Source organism: Phodopus roborovskii, unplaced genomic scaffold (assembly GCF_943737965.1).
Source record: "Phodopus roborovskii unplaced genomic scaffold, PHOROB, whole genome shotgun sequence".
In the NCBI taxonomy this organism is placed as follows: domain Eukaryota; kingdom Metazoa; phylum Chordata; class Mammalia; order Rodentia; family Cricetidae; genus Phodopus; species Phodopus roborovskii.
Genome location: NW_026126524.1, coordinates 286,939 through 301,726, shown reverse-complemented (window position 1 = coordinate 301,726; position 14,788 = coordinate 286,939). Strand labels below are relative to the sequence as shown.

The 14,788-nt window shown below is 43.9% G+C and overlaps 1 protein-coding gene and 1 pseudogene across 8 annotated transcripts in view; both read right to left on the bottom strand.

Moving 5' to 3' along the window:
- The window catches only part of Gak (cyclin G associated kinase), a 57,635-nt gene that overhangs the window by 21,599 nt on the left and 21,248 nt on the right, over positions 1-14,788 (bottom strand). For all 8 annotated transcript variants that reach the window (XM_051198045.1, XM_051198046.1, XM_051198048.1 and 5 more), the window contains 9 exons: positions 13,718-13,807; positions 11,418-11,553; positions 10,929-11,041; positions 8,901-8,991; positions 6,853-6,976; positions 3,868-3,917; positions 3,167-3,315; positions 2,156-2,278; positions 1,090-1,223 (listed from right to left, as the gene is read on the bottom strand). In XM_051198045.1, coding sequence (XP_051054002.1) covers positions 1,090-1,223; positions 2,156-2,278; positions 3,167-3,315; positions 3,868-3,917; positions 6,853-6,976; positions 8,901-8,991; positions 10,929-11,041; positions 11,418-11,553; positions 13,718-13,807 — 1,010 coding nt within the window. The remainder of the gene's footprint in view (positions 1-1,089; positions 1,224-2,155; positions 2,279-3,166; positions 3,316-3,867; positions 3,918-6,852; positions 6,977-8,900; positions 8,992-10,928; positions 11,042-11,417; positions 11,554-13,717; positions 13,808-14,788) is intronic.
- Positions 12,537-13,296, bottom strand: LOC127232089 (RNA transcription, translation and transport factor protein-like; annotated as a pseudogene).

Here is a 14,788-nt window from a genome sequence, read left to right as displayed (position 1 = left end):
CACATTGTAGTCATGATGCTCTACCCACCAGGCAGTCAGCAACTAAGGTGGGTCCTCTTCCTAAGGGAATTGTATACGGTGAAAAGAGCACATACTATTCCCACTGCCAAAATGTAGGACCCTTCACTGGACTGGATCTTTGCCTCACACTAGCATCCATGTTGGCTTTTTGTTTTATGTTCCACTCATCCTCAGCAGCCCTGCTGTCCATATCAAAGCCTACTCTCTTTCTCAGTGAGGAGGTTGACACAAGTACTTCTAAGCACTTATTAAGATAGAGGACATTTATGATAGGCAGTGTCTCTCTAGACCTGGACTTCCAAATGAACTCTTGCTCTAGGGGAATGGTGAATACTAAGCATGAGTGGATACAGCTAGCAAATGAAGTAGTCTCATAGAGAATGGACAAAGTGGCAAAGCTAGGCACAGCCTCAACAATTTGCTTCTTAACCTGACACAACAACTCATACCTATTATTTCAGCACAATGGCAGCTAAGACAAGGACACTGGCACAAATCTGATTCCAGTCTTGCCTATATAGTGAGTTCTAGGCCAGGCTGAGGCTTCAGAGTGGGTTCCTATGTCAAAAAACCAAGAAGAAAAACAAAAGGAACATCTTCCTTTGCACTGCAGGTGAATGACCTACTTTATGCCAACAGGACTGTCTGAGTATCTTATATGCATTTTTGTGACCTCAGAGCAAGTAGGGTGACACTTCACATTTGAAAGTGTGAAGGTTCACAGTGCATTCCCAAATAACCTTCCAATACCACACAAGGCTGGATCCCAGAGAACACATGTCCACAGCAAGCAAGTTCACACATTTACTGGAAAACCTGGTACCCATGTTTTCCAGAAGGCTGCCATCACAAGTCAGAAGCCATCATAGCTTGAGAATTCTAGTTGAATGTCAACCCTGGTCTACACTTGCAGGGTACCTGTGCACACAGATCTGGGCCTAAGCTAGAAACTACAGTGATACTAACTTAGCCTGGAACAAACTAGAGTACCTGACTTCAGGTCCAACACAGTGAAGGCAGCACCAAAGAGCTGTAGGCATCACTGTCCCCAGCAAGAATCACTGGTACCTTTTGTGGGATGGCCAAATGCCTGGCGGGCAGCGCTTCATACTGAACATGTACACGGCAGCCTCTGCAGTGCTGAAGAGACGGCAGAAGCACAGGAATGCACAGACTGCCACAGCAGATGCAGCTCTCCCATCCTAGGATAAAGAAACAGATTTCCTTTACATAGGCCCATGCACAAAAAGGATGAGGGCCCACAGCAGTTCCTATAAAGCTCCCAACTGTGTATGTGGCTAATAAAAGGACCTCATGCTGGGATTGTTAGGAACAAACAAATATGCGTGTGCAATGAGAATCCAGACCCCAGAAGATAATAAAGAGTCAGTTACAAAATACACATGTTAGCCTCCCACTCAGGTTGGTCTGCTGGTCTCACCATGTTTAATCCCTTCCCAAAACCTCTTATCAGAACATTTCTCTTCATTTCTGTTATCAGGAACTGAACCCAGGGCCCCCTACATGCTAGGTAAATGCAATATCACTTATTTTGAGACAGGGTCTTGTTAGGTTGTTTAGGCTGGCTTTTACTTTGTGATCCTTTTGCCTCAGCTTTTCAAGTAACTGAGATTACAGGGCAGTATCACCAGGTTGGTTCATCTTACCATTGTTCTCGTTGCAATATTTATTAATAGTCATACCAGATGTAATATCACACGCCTTTAATCCTAGAACTTGGGAGGCAAAGGCAGGTGCAGGTCTGAAAGTTAGAGGCTAGCCTGGTCTACATAGTGAGTTTCTGAATAACTAGGGGTATGTAGAGAAACTTTCTCACAAAACCAAAACACAGTTGCAGTACAGAAGGGCTGAGCCCTGAGTGTGCTTCCTGTTGGGTGTCCCAATCTTTCTCCCTCTGGGAAAGAAGCCTTTCCCAGAGAAATGGCTTCTTGCTGTTCAGATCACCAAAAACGGGACCCTTATGAGTGCTTCTTATCCCATAGGAGCAGGGCCACTAGGGAGTCTGTGTCCATTAAGCCCAAGATAAGCACAGAGCTCTTCTCTGGTCAGTGTTCCCTATAGCACCCAGAACCAGTGTTGCTTTGATTCACTGCATGCAGCCAGCACAACTCACCATGCAGTGCACAACGCAAACGTTCCTGTGGTCTTCCCGGAGCCAGGCATGCATACTCCTGCATAGAGTATACAAACCATGAAGATGTGGAGCCCGCCTGGCTGCCCAGCCACACTCAGAAACCTGTGGGCAAAAAGTCCACTCAGTTGAGTTTCTGTACCAGCCCCAATGAACCTAGCTGGCATCTCTACATGGTTACCATGTCTCTGCCAACAAGAATATCCCCCCTCCAACATTTTTTTTATAAATTTTATTTAAATTAGAAAGTTCCCTCTTCCTCACATTCCCCATCTACTCCCCAGGGAGGGTAAGGCCTTCCATGAGGGATCATCAAAGTCTGTCAAGTCATTTAGGGCAGGGCCTAGGCCCTCCTTTGTGTATCTAGACTAAGAGAATATCCCTTCATGGAGAAATGGGCTCCTGAAGTCTGTTTGTAGATTGGTATGAGTGTGCGCGCATGTGTTTCAAAATAGTTTCTCTGTGTAACAGCCCAAGCTGTCTTGGAACTAGCTCTGTAGACCAGGCTGGCCTTGAACTTGCAGAGCTCTGCCTGCCTCTGCTTCCCCAGTGCTGGGATTAAAGGTGTGCGCCGCCACTGCCCAGCTAACATTGTCCTTTTTTAAACTATTATTTTTTAACCAGTGTGTGTGTCGGTATAGGTACATACATGCACAGAAGTGCCACAGAGGGCAACTAATAAGAGCTGATTTTCTCCTTCTGCTACATAGGTCCAAAGAACTGAACTTCATAAGGCATCCTACTTTCTTAGGAAGCAACAATCTTCCCAAGGTTTTCGCCTGTGTGTGTGTGTGTGTGTGTGTGTGTGTGTGTGTGTGTGTGTCTGTCTGTCTGTGTGTGTGCCTCTAGCCCTAGCCTACCTGGCAGCTGCCATGGTCTGCTCCTTGGAGCTACCTAGCACTGTACATATCAGGCTAGTGCAGATTTATCACTTAAAACAGCACTATGGTGGGAAAGGAATGGTCCAGATCATAATAGTTAAAAGCCACTTACCCGGTTGTGGAATTTGGAAGCCCGGTATATCCTTGGAGACAGGTTGTAGACAGCATAGTGTCCTGGATGTTTGGCATCCAGAAACAACCTCACATCCTCTATGTTGTTTTTGATTGCTGACTCCACACCTTCTGCTGGGAATGACATCACTGAAACACAGTAGGCTCAAGTTAGCTGCTAAAGAATTACCCTCCTGGGCTATGCTTGTCTCCCAGCAGGGTAGCTAGCAAAACAAAGGCTCTTCTCACCCTCTTAAAGTCCCTCAGTCTGTGAGGTGTACAGACTTACAACACAGGAAATCTCACAAAGCTAATCACATGCATCTGGGAAAGCTGTCTAGGTAACCTGATATACATCATGTTCTTTAAGGGCCACAATCAGTTTTTCTGATGATGATGATGATTTTTGCCTAGATCTAGTTTTGAATATTCATGGCCCTGCCATTACATTATTCCTTTTGTAGCCTCAGAGTTCCAGTCACACCAGAAGCTGGGTTGATACTGGTTCTGCCCTTTTCATAGACCAGGAAATACGCTTGACATGTAAGTTACCTACCTACCACCAATCTGGATAGTGTCCAGATCACACACACACCTCAGATGGATCCATGGCTACCAAAGAGGCTAAAGAGGGACCTCGGCTACCACCATTGGCCCCTTGTCTAAGTCCTCTACAGATGTCTATCATCCAATTACACATACCTGCAATCCTGGATGTGATGTAAGATATATCCAGATCACCCTTTGCATAGCTGGAATGAAAAGAACACTCAATCACTACAGAAAACACTTGGCAGTTACATCATAAGAACTTTAAGTGGATCCCAAATCCTAGAATGCTGAGGTAACCTTGCTGGCAGGCTGAATCCTATGAATAGTATGTGTGTGCATGTGCTTTGCTGTAAGAACTGACAACCAATGAGAAGTGACATAAGATACCTGAAAGTGCAAGAACTTGACAAACTTATTCTACATGCAATTCCTCTAAAAAAAATGTATGCTAGAATAGCCAAGATATCTTGGAAAGGAGGAGAGAAGGGGGGGGGGTAAATGGTGTTGAACAACTATTTTCAGTAGCACACTATAGTTGAGCAGCGAGGTCAGGATAGGCAAGTCAGAGACACTGAGGAAGGCACACTCAGTATCAGTAGTCAACAAGGGGTCAATACAGAGGGTCAGGTGGATAAAAGAACAGACATACACTACAAATTCACTGACATAAAACCGCATTAAGATAGTAATCTTAATACTTTAAAATATGTACTAAAGTATAGCTTTATCTGGTGCTTAAATTTCTGTAGGAAAAGGCAGTTAAACAAATGGGTCACAAATCAGAACTTACTAATTCCAATCTGTTTTTTCACAAAAAATAATTAATAACCCAATAGTAACCAAGATTCCAGGTATATGTGGTAGATGTCTTTAATGCCAGCACTCTGGAGGCAGAGGCATGCAAATTTCTGATCTCTGTGAATTCAAGGGCAGCCTGGTCTACACAGTGAGCTTCAAATCAATCAGTGCTACAAAGGTAAACAGGGTGAAGGGTACAAATATAAAGCAGGCAGAATGAAAATAACTTAGTTGACCCTTTAAGGCAGACAAAAGTGCCCTAGCATCAGGTCAGATGTAGGAAAGCACACGAGAGACACCTAGTGGTGTACAGTGAGTACTGAGTATTACTTAGGGCTCCATACATACTATATCCTAACCTCTAGCCTGTTTATAGGAAAATGCTGAAGACCTTGACAGTTTAGCTCTTGGCACAGATTCAAGGATGTACACATTAGGTTTGTACGTAACACTGACCAGGGTGGCCCAGATCTTGGCTTTGAAAACAGCAGCCTCAAGCAAACAAGAAAGCCTGAATTGGTCACTTTTGCCACCTGTCACCACACTTGGACTTTTTCATGTATGACATAGCTCCCCCACCACCAAAAGAAGGTATTTGTTGCTAATTTAAGTCAATTTAATAAACACAGAAATTTATGTAACTCTATCAGTTATGTCTACTTTGTAGCCCACAGATTACATGTAGCCAAAGACAGTTATGAATATAGCTCAACAAAAAAAAAAAAAAAAATCATAAACATCTTGAGTTGTTTTTTGTTGCTTTAGTTTTAAAGTTTATTATAAACTCAAAGTTGTAAGAGAAAGAGAAAGAGAAAGGCATATGCCATTTGAATTAGGCATGGAGGTCATCGACATGGGAAACAAGCAGCCATATGGTAGGGACTGAAGCTTTTTAAAAAGAGAAAAATCTGGAACTAAATAAAGTTCAAAACAAAATACAAAAAAGAAGAAAAGTCATGCCTGAGTCTAGACTAAGAAAGGCAGACAGAACCAACAGAACCAAATGGTGATACTGGAGTGACTGCCTCATTAGACTTTTTAGCAATGTGGACTAAACAAGTATTGGATTCTTGGCCTTTCTGTCATGAGACAGTCATCACTGGACCATATGGATTATAGCCTGTAAATCATCCAATAAACCCTGTATACAAATATATAATATTCATTCTATCAGTTCTGCTCCCTTAAAGAACCCTATTATAGACAGAGATCATGTTACAATATCAAAAGGTTGGATATGCCTAGTGGTTTAAGCATATATTCCAGGCAGAAGGGACATGCACAAATATGATCACATAAAACGTATCTCCACAATGTAGCACATCCATGTGTACTCCCTCATTGGCACAGGGCACATGCATGCAACTGCTTAGACTATGAACATAAATCAGTCACAACTAAATAAAGGAAAGGATGCTCCATCAACTGTAGAAGTTTGGGGATCACAAGCACTATGTCCAATGGTGCTTACTACAGCAGCACACACCCTGGGGTAGCAGGAGCATCCACACTGGTAAGAGCCAGTGAGACTGCCCAAGCATTTCAGTCACAACTTCCTCCAGAAACGCTGATGCAGTAATCTTTAACATAGTGCTGTGTTCTGCAACCTTCACCAAGGGTCTTGGACTATGATTTGACTTTCTTAATTAAGCATATCCTCACACCCACTGTGGCCCAGATCTTTCATAGTGACTGACTTCTAGTAACAAGGATATGCTGGAAGGTGCCACTTTGCCCTCCAATTGCTTCATCTATTTGATGTCAAAGAAAAAGAATGGTGCCATCATGCCGGGTACTGGCAGAGCTAAGGAGATCCTGAGCTGATGCTGGACAAAGCCAGCTCTGTCTGGACAGGGGCCCCAGGTTTGTGCTGGTTAGTTTTTTGTTTGTTTGTTTGTTTTAAATCAACTTGACACAGCTAGGATTACCCGTGAAGAGGAAACCTCAACTAAGAAAAATGCCTCCATAAGACTGGCCTATATGGCAGAACGTCCAGGGCTACATAATAAGAAAGGCTGAGCAAGCCATAGAAAGAAAGCCAGTAAGCAGCATTCCTCCATTACCTCTGCTTCAGTTCCTGCCTCTAGAGTTTCCTGCTTTAAGTTCCTATCTTGGCTTCCCTTGATGATGGACTGTAACCTGTAAGCTGAAATAAACCCTTTCCTTTCTAGATTGGTTCTGGTCAATGTTTTATCGCAGCAACAGAAGGCAAACTAAGACAAGGTCCCAGGCTCAAGTCTGTATCTGGCTCTGGCCTAACAGAGGGTAACAACATAACAGTGCCTTGGGGAATTCCCATCTAGGCAAAGAACAGGATAGGACAGCTCTCACACTTACTTAGCCACAGACTGGATGACCTTGGAGGAAGTATCCTTGAGGTTGGTGAAGAGCCGTTCTGTCCCTCCCCGTAGGATGTCGAGAAACCCACCATAGGGTTGGTCATACTCTGCCAGAGCCAGAACTACAGGGAAGAGGCATAGAAGGTCAAGAGTATGTCCCCAAGAAGCCTCATTGCTTCCCCTGATTCCCTCAAACCCACCAGTGAGCCATCTTTCCCACTAGCAGGTGTTAGCCTGTTATTTCCAGTCATTTCACACCTAAGAAATAGGCAATGTGGCACAGGAGGCTATGTAAACACGTCAAACACAGTTCCTACCAGGAATTATGAATTATAACGATGAGACACTATAGTGAGATTTCTATCCCACCTGCTGCACTGACCACGCCCATTAGGGGTGTGGGCACAGGTGTGGATATGACCTGTGGGAGGCTAGGTCTGGGGTCCTGGACCCCATCTCCCTCTCACTTCCTGGTTGTGTTGTAGAGAGCATGGATGTGGGCACAGGTGTGAGTGGGCTAGGTATCTCACTACCAGACAGTCTCAAAATTGTAACAGCAGGACATGATACCCTTTCTAAAGTCAGTGTAGGTGAAGCGCACAAAAGTGGACTTTGAGACCACAGAATGATATCCTCAAAGACTGCTTGTAGAGATAACACAGACGTGACTTAAGCTCTGAACAGACCCACAAATAGTAAGTCCACATAGCATGATGTAAAAGCAGTCAACCTGAGAACCTACTCTTCATGGTCTACAACTGTACCACATGTGTTGGGTACAGAGTAAGAACCTTAAGTGCCAGGGTGGCCAATCATTGGGGAGACAAGAACCTCCTCTCTAGGAAACAAAGATCTAGAGAAGGCCTTAAGTTAGTCCTTGACATCAAAAAAAGGAGATTAGAAAATGGCTCATCCCACAGTCAGCCTATGACCATATCTATTTCAGAGTTCTTTCCCATTGGTGCTTTTAAGGTGGCCATTCCACCTGAGATGGAAAGCCACTGTTCTGTGGCTTGGCTCTCTCAAACCAGCAGGAATAGCCCTCAGACTTCCTAATTGCAAACTAGCTCCCATGACTCCCATCACTCTGGCTCTCTCCTCCCAGTAGGCACCTCTGTGACCTTAAGGTATTATCTGCCAACCTTGTCTAAAGCAGGTTTAGCCTTGATATTCAATTTCTGTGAGGTACCCTGGGAGGTCTCTTAAGAAGGGTTTCCATAGCTTTGAATTGTACAGATGCCAAGGACACAGTATAACTAACTTCTAAAGGAACTAGAGACTGGTTAACCATGACTGGAAGACTTATTTAATCACATCCTGAAGGGTAGGTTGATGGGAGATGTCATTCTGTATATGTTTCTCATACTGGTTAATAAATAAAACACTGTTGGCCAATAGGAAAGGAAGATAGGAGGGACTAGGAGACAAGGAGGAAAGAGGAAGTAAAAAGGAGGAGTCAAGATGGAGAGTCTGGAGAGAGCTGGACGCCAGCCGCCTCCCCGGTAAGAGAAGGCCATGTGAAAATACATAGATCAGCAGAAATGGGTTAATAATTAAGGCAGAGCTAGCTGATAAGAAACAAGTAACAGGGCCAACAGCATTGTATCAAATACAGAGTCTCTGTGTGTTAATTGGGGTTGGCGCAGCAGCAGGACAAGACCAGACAGTGGCAGGCGGAAAAACCGTACTCGTTACAGTAGGTGAATTAACCCTTGCCCTGTGACATGCTAATATAACTCCTATAGAACAGGGCTACCTGGTGGCTCCAGGTGGGTTTCTCCTGGATCTTGCCCTAACAACCCCTTCCCTTGGTTGATTTGAATCCAAATACCCTGTCAAATTCTATATTCTACCCTGAGCATAATGGCTCAAAAGAACTGAGTTCCTTGGAATGGTAGAGCCAATTATCAACTGAAAACCCCCAAGGAATAAGGTTTTGATATCTGCTCTGATGCATTCTGGGTGCCTAGTTAAAAACAAAACAAAACAAAACAAAACCAAAACAAACATGTGGGAAAAGACTAGTGGTTAGGTTGGGGCACTTACCTCCACTGTAACTGCTATTCACAGGGCCCCCAGGAGGGGGTGGTGCCCGAGAAGGCCCTGAGTTCCCATAGCCACCATTCTGTTCCAGCAGCTATAAGATTCAAAAGCATGGTGTCAGCTTGATACAAAAGCCAGAGCTAGTTTACACATGTACTTAGCATTGTGCTCTCAGTTGATGAGCCAACCTTTCTATCTACTCTAACATGCAAGGATAATAAGTTCCCAGGAGTCTTGGCAGCGGTAGAAATAAAGCTTCTATTCATAGGTCTAAAACACATTCAGGGTAACCTAGGGAGTAACATCAGACAAAAATGCTAACACTCTTATCCTATGAAGACATATCCAAATCTTTATGGACACAGAATCCATTCTTCCTACTTCATTTCCTCCCAAATCTAATGGACCATCTTGTGTAGATGTATCAGGCATGTAACCCAGAACCCTAATACCTATGATCTTAGTGCTGTGTGTGGCTCCTCCAACAACTCCTTTGACCAAGTTTGCATTATTCTTTGAACTCAGCCCACAGTGCATATTGTCTAAGTAGCTGGTTGGCCCAGAGAAAGTGTTACTCGGTTTTCTAAGCACTACAATCATAAAACTCTTGATGTTTTTCTTCACTGGGCAGCAGCACTTTTTCCCTGACAATCTATGAAGAAGGCCCATGGTCCTGCTTCCTACCTTTCAGTGGTCTCCAAGACACTCCTGCAAAGGTCCAAAGGTAAAAGGAAAGGCTCTGTCACAGAGCAATCCCCCAAAGCCCTTTTTGTCCTTCTGATCTATTACAATCAACCTCATCAACTAAAGAAACTTGTTGAAAACATCTACACCATCAACCTGCCATCCTCAGAGCACCTGAATTCTTAAAACATACTGTTCTTAGTTTTGGGATCTCTCTAGTGCCAATAGAAAGGGTCTTCTTAGCAGGTTCCCCTAAAGGAGTCACAGACCTCTTCAACCCACTACTTCTCTGAGGATCCCTATCACCAGATAAGAACTCAGACCAGTATCTCCAAACATCTTCTCATCTACATTGTACCCCTGACCTTGAGCAGCATAGACCTTAACCACCCTGATAATATCGACAGCCCCTGGGAAGCTCTGCTTCTAGGGATGAAAGGACCAACAACAGGAAGCAGACAAAACTAGAACCAGGCATTCAGTCTTTGCAGAGTGATTCAGAAAAGGCCTTACCTCAGGAATGAGTTAGAAGGTAGGACAGCAGAATCTGGCCTGAGCCATGAGCTGTGTACAGCAAAATGGACATGGATATTATATTCTTAGAGATGCCCAGGGACCTGTCTGTGCCCTGAAGGTATGAGCTAGACTTATGGCTGCTTTAAGAAAGCCTCCTGGCCTACCTGCCACAATGTTTTCTTGAACTGCCTGCTTTTCACAAGTACATAGCATAGGGTGCCTCAGTCCATAAAGCAGAGTACTGCCAACAACTATATGCACTGGACCTGTGTTAAGCCTGGGGATGAATGCAACCACAAGGCCATGAGTGGGTGCAGACACTCAGAAACTAAACAAATACTATCTGAACCCAGAAAATAAACCAGACAAAACAAACAAAAAAATCTACTAGATGATATGATAGAACTACTCTTTTGGCTCATTTGATTGAGCATGTCCAGAGTTCGCTATCATTTGAGTCAGGACCCACAGGAGTTCCTGTTGGGGTAGCCATGAGCCTGTGAAGGTCTGTAATTCAGTTAGACCAGAAGAATGAGCCTCAGGCTTATGCCAAGAATACATAACACCACCAGGCAGTGGTGGCACACACCTTTAATCCTAGCACTTGGATGGCAGAGGTAAGCAGATATCTGTGAGTTCAAGGCCAGCCTGGTCTATAGCACGCATGCCAGGACAGGCTCCAAAGCCTCACAGAGAAACCCTGTCTCGAAAAACCATACACAGACACACACACACACATACACACACACACACAGAGAGACAGAGAAAGAGAGAATACACAAAAACTTAAAGGTCTAGGCATGAACAGTGGGAACCTCATGGTACCCTTACCTCTGTGATAGGGGCTTTGGGGTTCACATCCCTGACTGCTGCAATTTCCTGAAGTTGTCGGACCACTTCAGCAATGGACAGCCTCTCCTCTGGGTTGACCTTTAGCATGGCACCTAAGGCAAACAATAGTATAAATTAGACCCATATCACTTCAGCTTGACAGCACCACCTGCTATTGCAAAGGTTACAGAACAAAGATCATATACTTTACCCATAGAGCTGACTTCAGAAGCAAAGGAGAGAATGACAGAATGACCACAAAAATTAAACAAGTCTATTAGAAGTGGCCACTCAGAATGTCATAAGCTCACGAAAGTGGTGGGCAGGTGGCAGCTCCATGGAAAAGCCCTCACTAGAATGCTGTAATAGCAGAAGCTACAAAGGCAAATGTGGGACCACATGGCTAATGGGTTAGCAGCCCCTAAAGCCCAAGAAAGAAGCTCATCTCCTCAAGTTTCTGAATCAAACAAATTCATAGCAGGAACTTACGAATAAGGTCATGGAAGACTGTGTAACGAGTGTCATTCACAGGGATGGAGTACTTCCCATTGACTATTCGAAGTTTTGCTCCATCCTCAAAAGGATGCTGCCGGAAACACAGTAGGTATAAGATACAGCCCAGTGCCTGTGGGGAAAGACCAAGACAAAAATATGGATCAGAGACTTCAAGCTCTGAGAGTGCAGAGAAAATGAGGGTTAAGCTGACTGACTCTGACCAGTGTTGTAATCAACCATGAGGTCTCCACAAAATGCAAATGCCAAGATTCATGGGAGCTCTTGGACAAGGGAGCAGACAGGGCAGTGCATTTTGGTAGAGTAGTGAGGCTCCCACTTACTCTTCTACAGGCTCTATGAATCCCTCCATCATTAGCAGTTATAATATCCTTTATAATAAACTAGTAAATGTACATTAAATGTGTCCCTGGGTTTTAGGAACTGTTCTAGGAAGCTAATCAACCCCCACAGAGGGGTTTGTGGGAAGCCAGACTTCTAGTCAGTCAATCAGAAGATAGGCAAAAGAACCTGTGATTACTACTGGTGTTGAGAAGGGGTAAAAGCGGGCATGTTGGGCTGAGCCTCACCCTGTGGTAACCTGACACAACATTTGGCAAACAGATAGCACCAACTTGTTAGCAATGACTTGACCTAAGAATGCCCCAGGGACATCCTTATGGTAACTGACTGTTTACTGTACAAGGGGGACAGACCTAAGGTCATATAGGTCTCCTGTGTCAACTGTACTGGTGTGAAAGAAAAGTGGATGTCTATGGCAGATGAGGATATAGTCCCAGAGATGGTATTAGGTATCCTTACAAAAGACATCCCTGGGTCTGGAATTCACGACTCCAAAAGTAGAAGAGGTGTAGAAATTGTCTACATTGCCAGATGATGCCTATGCAGACTCAAAGTCATGCTGTTACTGCTCTTTTATTTTATTTGAAGATTTATTTATTTTTTATTTTTTTACTTTCCCCAACTTTATTTAAAAAAAAAAAAAAAAAGCAGTGGTGGTAAACCTCTAGAACATGGTCAATCTCCTGGGATTCCTCCCCTGAAAATGTGATATTTGATTTCCAAAACATGCCGGTGTACACAGTTCCTATCACACTAAGCAGGGGAGAAGGTGAATCCTGATGTGCTCATCTTCCAACTTTCCCATCTGTGGTCTGTCTTTGGATCAGGAATAATTGCCTGAACAGCTACTATGACTTCATTAATTTTCGTATGTAGCTCTCTGAGCTCTTCTATGTGCAGCAACCCCAAGATCTGAGCAGCTTCATTAAGAACCGCATCTCCTATGTCAAAGCCAAGAATATGTTTGTCTAAAGCAACAGGTAAGCCCTCTTTTGATTTGCTTTAGCAACTGCATCCTGTGTTAGATGCTCCTGAACCAAAATTCGAATTGCCTGAAGCATTACCAAGTAATCGTCATGATGATGAGTCTGAAGGAGGTTAGCCAGAGCCATGATACCAGCCTTAAAATCTGGATTATTTATATCCAGGTTGATCAAGGGCTCTGCATTTTTGGCTGCATTGTCAGTATTTTTCTTGTTATCAGGAACTAAGTCCTTATATTTTTCAGCATTATCTCCATATTCAAGTCTAACAGCTAAACCAAGAAGCCAGTCAACTGCTTCTTGCCGCTCCTGATTCTTGAAAGGACAGTTAACATCTTTGAGATACTTCTCGAAGAACTTGGGCCAGTCACTACTGTGGATGTTTCTCATGTTACCTTTGACTTCAATCCTGTAGTGTCTGATTTTCTGGTCTTCAAGCCAAACAGTAAAGTTTCTAAATTCGGTTTCATCTTTGCAGTTAAAGGTACGGGATTGTGGTAGTCCAGGGCTGTGAGCTTGTGTCAGAACATGATCCCTGCTACTCGTGCTGGCCGCCCGGGCCTCCGCTGGGACAGCGATTTATTTATTTTATGTGTATGAATGTTATGCTTACATGTATGTCTGTACACCATGTGCACAACTTTTGCCCTTGGAGGTCAAAAGAGGGCTTTAGATCATCTGGGACTGGAGTTAGAGGTGAATATGAGCCAGCAAATGGGCATTAGGAATCAAACCTGGGTCCTCTGCAAAAGGAACAAGTGTTCTTAACCACTAAGCCATCTCTCCAGCCCTGGTAATAGTCGCAAGTGATATTTGAGAAAATGAAGGAGGTGAAGGGCAGGGAAAAGAATGGAGCTGATTGGACATGAGAGCTAAGATAGACAGGCTAGAGCCTCTGCAGCCCCTGCCAGGACCTAACTGGCACCAGCAAGGGAAGCGCTCAGGCCTCACCCAGATGTCCTGCTTCTCGCCGATGGGGAAGTTGGAATACAAGTCTACAATTTCTGGCGTTCTGTACATGGGTGTGGTATTCCTTGTGATCTAAAGAAAACAGATATTATAGGGTTAGTTACAAATAAACAGTATTTTTTTTGTTTTACACAGAGGCCCTACAACTTTCTAAGCTCTCTACTGAAGGCTAATGGCAGTTAACTTTTCCTTCCACTGTGTTCTGGAGGGACCCCTGGCCACTCATCTGGCCATGCAATGCTGCACCACCACATTCCTTATAGAGATTGTAATCTCTCATGGCCATCCAGGATTAAAGAAGGAATCAAGTCAAAGTATTTACCCACTGGACTATTTTACTTCTTCAAGGTAAATATGTTGTACCTGGCATGAGAAGCCTCTTTCAGAGTGATCAAAGTGACCAGCTTACATGACAGGCATTATTCTAATGAGTAAATGAAGGTGCTGCACTAAAAGCTTCCAGGTGAGTTCTAGTGGGGGACATGAGCCTGTATAACCCAAGAAATATTGAGGTCTGGTCATATTTAAAAACTGAGAGCCAAGAGCTCAGTCAATAAAGTACTTGTTGTACGAGAATCAGGGCCTGAGTTAATTCCCAAAAATGCATTTAAGAAAAACTGGTATGGTGGCAAGAGCTTGTAGTCCCAGTGCTGAGGAGATAGAGAGACAGATCTCTGGGGCTTGATGACTAGCCAGCTTAAACTAATCAGTGAATTCCATGCCAGTGAGAGACCTTTTCTTACACAACAAAGTGGATGCCTCCTAAGGAATAACTCCTGAACTCATCCTCTTGTTTCCATATACATATGCATACATGTACACTCCCATACACATGAACACATGCAAAAGCACATATATACAAAACTGAGACTTTCTAGACTCCCAGGAATATACCCTGTGGTGGTATGAAAGAAAATGCCCCCCAAAGGGAGTGGTACAGTCTTGTTGGAGGAGGAGACAGACTTTGAGATCTGATATATGTTCAAGATACTGACCCCTCAGTGTCTTAGATCACTTCTTGTTCCCAGCATCAAGTCTGTCTGAATACTGCCA